The sequence below is a fragment of the Rhinichthys klamathensis genome, unplaced genomic scaffold (assembly GCF_029890125.1).
Source record: "Rhinichthys klamathensis goyatoka isolate OS25496 unplaced genomic scaffold, OSU_Roscu_1.1 h1tg001050l_1, whole genome shotgun sequence".
In the NCBI taxonomy this organism is placed as follows: Eukaryota; Metazoa; Chordata; class Actinopteri; order Cypriniformes; family Leuciscidae; genus Rhinichthys; species Rhinichthys klamathensis.
Window position 1 is genome coordinate 232224 of NW_026607321.1, and position 12435 is coordinate 244658.

At 37.9% G+C, this 12435-nt stretch overlaps 2 protein-coding genes across 3 annotated transcripts in view; both read right to left on the minus strand.

Moving 5' to 3' along the window:
• Positions 1–3784, minus strand: part of daglb (diacylglycerol lipase, beta) — a 28785-nt gene extending 25001 nt beyond the window's left edge. The window contains exons 1-3 of one of the 2 annotated variants that reach the window (XM_056244694.1): positions 3526–3784; positions 1903–2054; positions 1641–1815 (exon numbers count right to left, since the gene is read on the minus strand). In XM_056244694.1, the coding sequence (XP_056100669.1) occupies positions 1641–1815; positions 1903–2054; positions 3526–3620 (422 nt within the window). In that variant the 5' untranslated portion in view covers positions 3621–3784. The remainder of the gene's footprint in view (positions 1–1640; positions 1816–1902; positions 2055–3525) is intronic. The other variant, XM_056244695.1, reaches the window with a different exon arrangement.
• Positions 3785–4636: 852 nt separating this feature from the next.
• Positions 4637–11955, minus strand: kdelr2b (KDEL endoplasmic reticulum protein retention receptor 2b). Its single transcript, XM_056244696.1, has 5 exons — positions 11661–11955; positions 10973–11073; positions 9728–9886; positions 8477–8729; positions 4637–5332 (listed from the first exon to the last, which is right to left on the minus strand). The coding sequence occupies exons 1-5, from the start codon at positions 11749–11751 to the stop codon at positions 5298–5300; spliced, it is 639 nt and encodes a 212-aa protein (XP_056100671.1). The 5' UTR covers positions 11752–11955; the 3' UTR covers positions 4637–5297.
• Positions 11956–12435: the final 480 nt, after the last annotated feature.

Below are 12435 nucleotides of genomic sequence, written 5' to 3' on the forward strand. Positions count from 1 at the left end.
TCCAAGAAACGCTCACTTTATCTACTAAATTAGTGCCCTTATGTCGTTTTAAAACATTTTAAATCCTGCATTACCTTTTCATATGGTATTTTCATACAAGGTTATATATTAATTTAGATTTTTTTTTTACCTGCAATATGCTCTTTAAAGGGTAACTAAACACTAAACCAACTTTTTTTTAGTTAATGATCTGTAAGACTGGGGCTTTATTAGTGCTGTTCATTGATTCGAGTAACTTTTTTGACATTTGGGTATAAAGTGTTTTAATTCTACAATATATGGTGTAAAAACGTCTGAGTGCTGCCCTCTTCAGGTTGAACGGTGGCTACTGCAGTTGAATTTTCCTATTGGATGTTTGCGGTGGTTCGTGATGGGAGCGGTGAGAGCTGACGTAAGCAGGTTTCAGCTCACCACGCCCTTGGCACGTCCATGGCAGTATAAAAACCATCTTGTTTCATCAAAACCACTGTAGCGAGTCAGGAGTTGGAATTGCGAGTATTGAAAACGATCCGGATAGAGTATCCGTTCATCCCCTCTATCTCCGCCCACTTTTCCAGCATTTTTCAAATATTGCCAGTGGGTGGAGTCAGGCTCTGACCAGGGGTTTAGTTACCCTTTAAAAAACACATTATCTGACATTATTGCGGCTCCTCTCTTCCCAGTCTGTCAGTAACGCTCTGTTTACTTCCTGTCTCTATGAAGCCCCTCCTTCTGAAAGCACACTGTGCTCTGATTGGTCGGCTGGGGCAGTGTGTTGTGATTGGTCGAGCGCTTCGAGTGTGTTTGGGAAACGTCCCGCCCCTAATTACCATAACCGCCAGTTTAACACACTACTAACTAACTCAACCAGGCCCCGCCCCTTTATTCTGCGCATTAATTATTATAATGAGGAATATTGTGACGTGTTCGTTCCCGGAAGAAACTCAAGACTACAATGGAGGCGTTTCTTATTTTATGAGCATTTCGGAGCTTCAGAGTTTGATCATACTTTACGAAACCAAGATAACAGTGTTAATATAAAATAAAAAGAGTTCATTCTAAAAGGATGATGATGATGATGACATTATGAGAGTTATTTTGATTTAAATCACAGATACAAAATATGATTGTAACACACAATAATACACCATATAAAATGTAATCTAAAACTATTGTGTGCTATCTTTTGTGTCCTTATATTTATCTTTAATACAAATTTGAATATATGCTACCGAGGCAAGAACGAGTTGGAAACACAATTCAAGTCATTTTGTAAACAAACATTACTGTTCAAAGGCTTTAAAAATACAGTAAAAATTGTGAAATATTTTTTACAAACTAAAACATTTGTTTTCTATGTGAATATACAGTAAAGTGTAATTTATTCCTGTGATCAAAGCTGTATTTTCAGCATCATTACTCCAGTCTTCAGTGTCACATGATCCTTCAGAAATCACTCTAATATGAAGATCTGATGCTCGAGACACATTTGAAAACAGTTTATACATTCTTTGATGAACAAATGTCATGTTTGATGTTCTTTTGAACTTTCTGTTCATGTCTTTACTGTCAATTATGATCCTTTTTAATGAATCCTGGCTGGATAAAAGCATGCAAGTGCATTTTTGGGAAAGGAATATTGTTCAATATGTTTTCCTGACCTGGAAACCACCGCTCCGATCACCGCCCCGACCTCCTCCGGCTTGCACCCTGTGCTGTTATCCGACACCCAGACGGCCCCCAGGACGGCCCACACGAGCTCAGGAACGTACAGAACCGCACGCAGATACACCAGGGCCGGCATCGAGCGCCGGGGACCCGGGTTCATTATGGTTCCTAAGACCAATCACAGCAGAATTACATTGCATCATTACACACACAGGAGAATTCCCATCATGCATCGGGTCCGGGAGAGACACGTACCTTGAGCACTGACGTAAACAACTGCACATAATGTGAAGATGATGGCAGCCAAAAGCACAAGAAGAACTACAAGGTAATTATGCAAATACGCTCCACCTTGACAGTCAAATCGTCCCTTATGGTTAATGTACACAACTAAGGTCACGACCCACCTAAGAGACAAGAGAGCTTTCAGAAACAACAAATAGGCTACTACCTTATTTTACCATAGTATTGCCATGGAACATGGATAATTAATATGCTAATGCCATGTTTATGAGCGTGCAGTGATGAATATCTAGGTAACTTCGCAGTTATAGAGTTTCTTGTACAATGGGATTTGTTTTTAAAAGCCATCCCAGCAATCAGGGAACTTTGAATAACGTTACAGTTGAACAAACATAATTATAGTATTAATGTTAATAGTTAGTAATTACGGCTAGGGAAAAAAAAGTCTTTTTTTAAAATGTGGTTGAGTCAACGTCGATTCTCAAAAAAAGCCACGAATCAATATTTTTTCCCTATTTCCATAAGCATTGAATATAATATCTGATTGACGTTACTCGTATTACTAGTCTTCTTCACATCTTCTTGCGCTTGAACGGACAAGTTCACACAAAATTCTCAAAACGCATGTGTGTCGGATCCGTGTTTTCGGTCTTAAAGTGACAGCAACCTAATAAACCTGTTGCTGTATGTGTCATTAATGATAACCAAACGACAAAAGACAAAGAAATAAAAACACTCTGCTCTTGACTGTCTAACTTTTGCAACTTTAATAAGTCATAATCCATATTTAATTTATACAGACTATGCAGTTATTTCACATTTGATTACTTTATTCAATTTCTGTACCTAAAAACTACCGTTTGACCAACCTGATTTTTTTATTTATGTTTGTTTTATTGTATTTATGTATTTGTGTTATTGGTTGTAGGCTACTTTGGTTATTTGTTCTTTTTTATTAATGGCTTTAATAATCTTTGACATTTATATTAGATCGTAGCTTTCGCTGTGGAATCGAACCTGCATTGCGAAATTTCACAGGTATCTAAAATTTGTGTCATAACATTAATAACACAAGGATGGTTAAAAAAACTTTTTTAATTTTTTTTGTTTGTTTGTTTTTGTGGTGGGATCAGTGAAAATGATTCATTGAATCGAATCGGGACATCTGAATCGATACCAAGCCCTATTAGTAATTGTAGTTATCTGATATTGTTCTCAAAACATTCAGAAAACGTTATACCTGAATGTTTTCTGAATGTTAAAAAAACCCGTCATGTTTTAATAACTAAGTTATACAAAATATTCAATTTTATCATTTTGCAAACATCGACATGGGAACTTACTTTTGAAAACGTCAGCACAAAAACAATATTTATACACCGTTCATGACACGTTTTATTAAAAAAAAAATACTACTTGTTTCAGAATGTTTAGAGAACATTGATGATTAAAAACTGGACGTTTCGAACGTCCAGAAATATATTTTTTCTAATGGAAACGTTAGCAACACCGATCTCAGAACGTATTTTTCCTAGCTGTGATAGATTATGAATATGGCAATCATTCAATACCGTGGTACAAGTGTTACACAATTCCCAAAAATCCCAAGCAAGCCAACTCAACTGCAGTTCTTACCACAGAGCCCTGATAAATAACTCGAAGGCGCCAGGAAACACAAGATCATCGCTGGCGATTCGCCATCGGCGTCCAAGCACCACCATTGCGGGCATCCTGACGGTTTACAACTTCAAACCAGCCTTTCAGTCGCGATCATAAACGTATGACAGTGAACATTACAGAACCCATGACTCTGCCCGCCTGTAATCTTGATATTACAACATGGTAATAAACGACTCGTTCACTGACATCTCTCCGCAGCGGGGCGGGTTTGTTTTCCCTTCTCTGTGTCGCAGCGAAATGTGTCCGGAACGGAGAAATGAAGTAACTTCCGGCAGTAAAGTAGTTCTGTATTAGAAAGACTCGTCAAAAATAGTGATTTATTGCTTTACAATAAAGCAATGTGCTGTATAATCTGAAATCTTTAACAATTAAACAAATATTCGCAATATTTACAACAATAATATAACTTACTATCCGCTTCCGCCCCTTCAGTCAAATCGTCGGTTTTCGGTTGTAATCGGACGCGTCCGGAAAAGATCATAAAGATACACAGTTCAATGGAGTTCAGGTTGATTCTTGAACTGATTCATTCAAACAATCCGATTCAAAAGAACAATGTGTTCACATCAATACAATGCCACAGCCCACAGGACAATATTCAAAAGGTTCGGTTTTTTCGTGTTGATGATGACATTAGGCTGAATATACGTGGCTTTATGAATCAAAACAAAATGGCATTCAATTTTCAAAACAAGCAGTGTTTCCCATTAAATCTTTATTTGAGGCTGTAGCACCATGCAAAAGCTCAGTTGAAAGCAAACCCAACACCTCTGCTTTTAAAATAAAGTGGTTATTATTGATTTTTTTTTTAATTGTCTGCTAGGTTCTCTCCATTAAATATCGTATAGATCAGAAATAAAATTAACACCTCACCAATTTACATTTTGATATTAATAAAGTAACACTGGTCAAAACTTTCTGCTGAAAAAAGTGAATAAAGATTAATATTTGGCCTGTCCAAGTTTCAGCCGATCATTTTACACCTTTAAAAAAATGAAAACCCTCAAAGCAATCAAACTGTAGGTGAAGTTTCAGAAGAAAAAAATCCTAAAAATAAACGGCATAATAATCCTTGAGAACATTTGTACGGTTTATTTTTTGGTTCTTTAAGAAGCCATTTACAGTGATAAAGGCAGTGTCAATACTATACGCTGACAGTGGCGGTTCCCATGTGTTGAGCTGTTTTTAACTATAAATTTGACATTTTTCCATCTTTCAAACATTGAAATTGTGTTATTTGAACCTAATTAGACACGCGGTTTGGGGAACCGCTAGATTATGACCGACCTTCTTTAACAAATGATTATTGCATGAAGAAATACAGCAAAAACATAATTTTTTTCCATTCAATTTTATCCTACGGAGCAACAAACACCCCCTTAATCTTCTTGAAAACATGTACATTTAATCAGATTGAAAATACTCTTACAAACAAAATCAATATTCATCATAAGAATCAGTCCCTGCCTGTTAGCATTGCCTGATGAGGCGATTTCAGCTCGTTTGTGATGCCGTCGGTCAAATCATAGCACACGTTTCATGTAGAAAACTTTCTTTTATACAGAATAATAAAAAAGGGTAAGACAAGATGCATAAAACAGGAATCCGAAAAGCCACGGTACGGCCTGGGCTTGAATCCAGAGCACCTGATGTGACCAGGAACGGATCTCATCTTCCGCACTCACTCGTCTCACTCGTCCTCAGCGTCTCGCTCCGGTCCGAGACCCTTACGCTGGCAGACTCAGCTTCTTTCCTTTCAACACTGAAGAGAGACGGACAACAATGAGATTAGAACTAGATTTATTAAGGAGGTCCTGGGCTCTACTAGAACAGGTTTTCCTGCTTGAATGTTGATTATTTTCCTCATATTCTCCATTGTTGCAGCTCCTCTCTTCCCAGTCTGTCAGTAACGCTCTGTTTACTTCCTGTCTCTATGAAGCCCCTCCTTCTGAAAAGCACACTGTGCTCTGATTGGTCAGCTGGAGCAGTGTGTTGGGATTGGTCGAGCGCTTCGAGTGTGTTTGGGAAATGTCCCGCCCCTAATTACCATAACCGTCAGTTTAACACACTACTAACTAACTCAACCAGGCCCCGCCCCTTTATTCAGCGTATGAATTATTTAAATGAGGAATATTGTGACGTGTTCGTTCCCAAAATGGTTGGTTATTTGTATAACTAAAAGTGTCAAGCATTGCAAAAAGTAGCAGTTCTATTTCTAAAGCTTTTCTAAAACATTCTATTGGTCTTGAGTATTTAAATTCAGTGACAGATAAAGGAATATGGCATCCCGTAGGTTTTTTTGTGCTTTAATTCCTGAACCGGCATGGATGGGTGTTTCCGTACCGATTAGTGTGACAGTGATGTTTGATCATTGCTAAAATTCAAATAATTTACCACATTGATTCCACAATCTTTTCAGTTTTACAGCTGCAACATCAAGACAGTGATTCTCAGTAGGGATGAACCGATATGAATATTTAGGCAGATACCGATAACTCTTTATATTTGAAAGCCGATAACCGATATATTGGATGACAAATTTACATTTTTGAGAGCCTGATTACAAAAACAAAAGTCTCCATTAAATCCATGTCCCAAGCTAGGGATAATCGGTATGAATATTTAGGCCGATACCGATAACCGATAACTCTTTATATTTGAAAGCCGATAACCGATTTATTGGCCGACAAATTTACATTTTTTAAAAACTTTTTACAAAAACAAAAGTCTCCATTAAAATCAATGTCCCAAGCTAGGGATAATCGGTATGAATATTTAGGCCGATACTGATAACTCTTTATATTTGAAAGCCGATAACCGATATATTGGCCGATAAATTTAAAATTTTTGAGAGCCTGATTACAAAACAAAAGTCTCCATTAAATCCATGTCCCAAGCTAGGGATAATCGGTATGAATATTTAGGCCGATACGATAACTCTTTATATTTGAAAGCTGATAATCGATATATTGGCTGATTAATCTAAATTTTTATATAATTTTTGAAACCCTGATTACAAAAACAAAAGTCTCATCATGTCCCAAACACACAATTATAATGATGTTCTCACGCAGCGCATGTTGCACTGAACTCTATTTTCCTTTTTTTAAGTGATTCCAATTCAAAACCATCATGTTGAACAGTGCACAACTGAAGTGTCTCAGCTGAAGGAAATAATACATTATTTATCCGCGTTATTATTATATTGGCCAAATGTTCTTATCGGTGCCGATAACCATATCAGTATCGGCTGATATATGATCATTTTCAATGTTATCGTTATCGGCCCGATAAGAAAATTTGGCTGATATATTAAAGCTGATAAATACTGTATTATGTCCTTCAGCTGAGATGCTTCAGATGTGCACTGTTCAACATGATGGTTTTAAATGGCTTGAAATATGATTGGAATCACTTAAAAAAGGAAAATAGAGTTCAGTGCAACATATATTCATTTTGGCTACATAAAATTATAATGAGAACATTATTATAATTGTGTGATTGGGACATGATGAGAGTTCTGTTTTTGTAATCAGGCTCTCAAAAATAATATAAACATTTGAATTTAGATTCATCACCCAAAATATCGGTTATCGGCTTTCAGATATATAAAGAATTATCGGTTATCGGCAAAAATGTGCATCCCTATTAGGGGTGGAACGGTACACAGAAGTCACGGTTCGGTTCATACCTCGGTTCAGACATCACGGTTCGGTACGATTTCGGTACAATGGAGTGAAAAGCAAAGCAAAAATGCAGAAGGCATTTTTATAAATGTCTTAAACCTTGTATTTTTTTAAATAAGTTTTATTAATAAAGGCATAGAACCAGTTTAATTGTAGTGCACTGACAGTAGTTTTATATAATTAGTTTATTAATTAAATTATTAAAAAGACGAAAAGACCTTGAGATATGTTTGGTAATTGTACCTGAATGAATTTAAAATTAATTTGCTATTTCAGATCAAGATATTTGTTTTCCTTCATTTTAATTAACTAACTTTATTCTCATCTGAATTATAAATAATTGATTTCCGTATAAAATAATACTACCATAAAAACTTTTGTTAACAGTTGTAGGTTACAGTTTGACAAGAGTTTAGAGTGTGACAAAAGCACAATGTTGTGTTTTATTGCCAGTGTACACAAATATAAGTAAACAATTTGCAGTTTTAATGATGTCCTGTATGAAAAAAATGACGGAGTATGTTTTTACGTTTCCACTGTTCGATCGCCCGTGCCTCTCTCTCTCTCACACACACACACACACACACACACACTGTTCATCGCGCGATTCGCGCCCGCGCCTCTCTCTCTCTCGCACGCGCGCGCACACACACACACACACACTGTTCATCGCGCGATTCGCGCCCGCGCCTCTCTCTCTCGCGCGCGCGCACACACACACACACACACACACACACACACACACACACACACACACACACACACTGTTCATCGCGCGATTCGCGCCCGCGCCTCTCTCTCTCTCGCACGCGCGCGCACACACACACACACTGTTCGATCGCGCCTCTCTCTCTCTCGCACACACACACACACTGTTCATCGCGCCTCTCTCTCTCTCTCTCTCTCTCTCTCTCTCGCGCACACAGACACACACACTCCTGCATTGCAATCTTGATCGCAGCCTGTTCATTGCTGCGTTAACAGTCACACCAAAAGCGAATAGAGCGAAATTTATCGCTATTTAAGAGGGGTTTTTTTTATTTGTACCGTGTATTCTGCGTGCAAATTCGTGCACCGAACCGTGACGCCCGTACCGTTTCGGTTCAATACGAATACATGTACCGTTCCACCCCTAATCCCTATTCATAACCATTCGCACTAATAAGTACAAACAAACACCACGTCTAAAGGGTTTTTAAACCAGAAATCAGAAAACACACCTTTTGTTACGTATAGATAAAAGAAATCACAGTAGAGGATTGTCTGGACGACGCCGGCGACGATGGCGATCATGTCGAAGAATCCTTCGAAGTAGAAGCGCCAGATCCAGTTGATGAGATACAGGGCTCGGTACAGGCCGAGGAAGAACAGGTAGTGTGTGGTGATGGTCTCGGCTTCTCCAGTCTTACTGATCATGAACAGCTGTGGAAGAATGGCCACCGACTCCAGATAGATGGAGAACGTCCACAGGATCTAGAACGAAGAGATCATTAATACTAACACTTTCTCTTCTATTCTAGATTTAATTTAACATTCAACAATAATATTGATCTGCCTGGATTAACACCATTATATGAGAACTGAACAGAGCTGGACGATGACATCACAGTTTTCTCCAGAGCGGCTATATATATAAATGAACTAAATTAATAACTTTTTTACAACAGAAATGAACCATCACTGAACATACATAAAGGGTTAGTTCACCCAAAAATGTAAACTCTGTCAGTAATGACTCTCCCTCATGTTGTTCAACCCCGTAAGACTTTCTTTCATCTTCACAACACAAATTAAGATATTTTTGATTAAATCTGAGAGCTGTCTCACTCCTCCATAGGCTTCTATGTTATTAGTCACACGTAGGCTCACTATTGGCCAGCATCACACGCATCACACACGACCAGCATCGGCCAATAGTGAGCCTACGTTCTTACGTACAACCCAGAAGCGCTGCGCTGTTACACTACGCGAACTCACTCGAGGCCCACAGAGAAGAACATGAATAGTTGAATAAAGTCGTTATTTTTGTTTTTTGCGCACAAAAAGTATCTCGCCGCTTGATAAACTTAAGGTTGAGCCGCTGCAGTCACTCGGACTATTTTAACAATGTCTTTAATAACTTTCTGGCAAGTTTCGATCCCTTAGAAGCCTATGGAGGAGTGATCCAGCTCTCAGATTTAATCAGAAATATTTTAATTTGTGTTCTGAAGATGAACCAAAGTCTTACGGGGTTGAACAATATGAGGGAGTAATTACTGACAGAGTTTTAATTTTTGGGTGAACTATCCCTTTAAGCTGGACTTTTCTTCTGGAAACACACTGTTTTACATTATTTTCCAGCTATCTCTGGAAAGCTGCTTTGAGGCGTTGCCAAATCGCGCGCGGTTTCATTGCGATTAATCGTGCAGCGCTAGTTTTCAACCAGTGAATACATGAGTAGCTCTCTCTCTCTCTCACACACACACACACACCTCCAGAGGAGAGAAGTCATGGTTGACGAGGAACGCCAGGCCTCCGACTGGGACCACCAGGAACTCCACCCTGAACGTGTCGTGGTTTCCATCATACGTGGCCTTGAACTTGGCATATATCAGGTAAACCGTGGCATAGGCACATGCGATGTAGATGATCTACATGGGGAACATGCAACAAAACATCGTTACAAGAAAAGTCCAGGGCTCTTTGGACATTTTAGACAGAAAAATTACAGTTTTTGTACACCCTTAGGAAATTGTACAAAACTGTCTGGGTGACGACTTGCGTGGCACTTGCAATACGAACACACACAAAAATCGTGGACATGATTGGAAAGAGTTCATTGGTCTTTAAATAAAAGGTCAGATCTGTGATCTTTGTGGTCAGAAATGACATTTCCATTGAAAATTAATGGGAAATGTGAGAAATACAAAAACAAAGAGTATTTCTAATCGGTTAAAAAACAAAACAAAACAAAAAAACAGCCCCGATTAAGGTTTTGATGATGTCTAAAAAAAATGTCAAAACAGAAAACGTCATAAAATTAGGTAATTGTGTTTGAAAATACTGTTATAAGCAACTAGGGAATATAAGGCAGGTTTGCATTTATGTCATATTTAAGTCCTTAAAATCAGTACATTTATTTATTGTACACACACACACACTTGATGCTCTATTTTTAACGTTAACACTGAATATCATTCAATAATTAAAAGTTTTTTTTAATATTCATTATTTTATTTATAAATTAGTATGCATAATTTTGAGGTGAATATTGTCTAGCATCATGACATATATATATATATATATATATTATATATATAAAATGGCATATATATACAGTATATAACATACATAATATATTACATAGTATAGAAAAAATTCAGCTTATTATCTTCAGTCTGTATTGAACACCAGAGGGTTACCGGAGTCTTTTTACTGGCGGATATTCTGTAATGTCTGACATGTCCAAAACCATTTGACAAGATTACTTTTCAGTGACATCCACAATACAAATCTGACACTAATTGCATAATAAATTGTAAGTGGAGTAAACCACATCCATATCCTACAATCAAAAAACAAACAAACCCTGATTGTCTTTTAACTGATTTCCTCCATTCATTTTTCAGCAAGCTTTCTCTTATAGCACAGCAAATACTGTACCTCAATATATTACAAGAATGAGGAAAAAGACATGAATACGAGCATGTTTTAAGTGGAGGGATGATCAAATTCACCTTCATGAAGGAGTTGTAGAAGGAGATGAAGGCCGTGAGCAGGTCCAGATAGCGAGTGGTGAACACCAAAGCAAACAGAATCTGACTCTTCCCAGATATTCCTGGAACACAAACAACAACAACACGCATGTCAACACAATTCACAGTCATAAACATGCATAATGCTGCTAAAGCATGCACAAATGTACAGTTCCAGTACAGTGAGCTCACAGCACAACATTACAGTGAGTGTTTATGGAAAATTAATAATATTCTAATGACATCCTGCTGCCACGTCACGGGTCAGAGCATGCAATCAGAATGAATGAATGAACTTTATCTACAGTCTGATAACATACAGTGCAAAACTCCAAAGTTAAACGGGGTTTATAACATTCAGTTTGTTTAAAGCACTAATGCTTTTGTTTTATGTCATGCAACTCAGTCTAAAACCAAACTGTAGCGCTAGATTAAACTTTTAAGTGATGCAACTCACAAACGTGCATGAAAACAGATTAAAAACACACACAAACTACTGTCATTACACACGCCAAAAATCATCCTTCAGCATAATTCACACAAATGAGGCCTAGTGCATGAGTTTATGAGCGGATCAGCTGCCTTATAGAAACTGATCAGCCGAACACACACTGAACAGGTTGTGAATAACACACACTCTCAGAAACACAATGACTGCATCATTTCTCACCTGCACACGACCTGGTTTTCCAGATCTTCATTAGGAGGATGATGATGGCTGCTAAATGGGACAGATCCCCCGTCAGTCTGAAGATGTTCATGTTTCTTTGGGTTGTTGAGATGTGTGAAGGGAACGCTTTTAAAGTGCTGATGTTATTCCCTCTAACGGCGTTATAAACACGGTTTTCGCGACTGAAAGATGGCGAGAGCAGCGCGACGTGGCCCGGAGACGTGGCCGACACTGGGAGCTTGACTGCGGGTTGGCTGAGACACGGGATGATGCTGGAGATCCGCGTTGGGAGGAAAATATCGCTGGAAAATAAATGTATTGATTGCGCATGCGTGGGCTTCCTGTAGGGGGCGCGAGGAGGCCCAAAACACCGACTCACCGGCGCCGGTAGAACTGAGAGAAGTCACGAGGAAAAATGTCTGAATTGCGAGAAATAAAGTCAGAGAAATAAAGTTAGAATTGCAAGAAATAAAGTAAGAATAGCAAAATAAAGTCAGAATTGTGAGATATAAAGTCAGAATTGCAAAATAAAGTCAGAATTGTGATAAATAAAGTCAGAATTGTGAGAAATAAAGTCAGAGAAATAAAGTCAGAATTGCAAGAAATAAAGTGAGATTTGTGAGAAAAATTCAGAATAGTGAGCAAAAAATCTGATTTGCAAAAAATAAAGTCAGAATTGCGAGAAATAAAGTCAGAATTGCAAAATAAAGTCAGAATTGTAAGAAATAAAGTCAGAACTGTGAGAAATAAAGTCAGAGAAATAAAGTCAGAATTG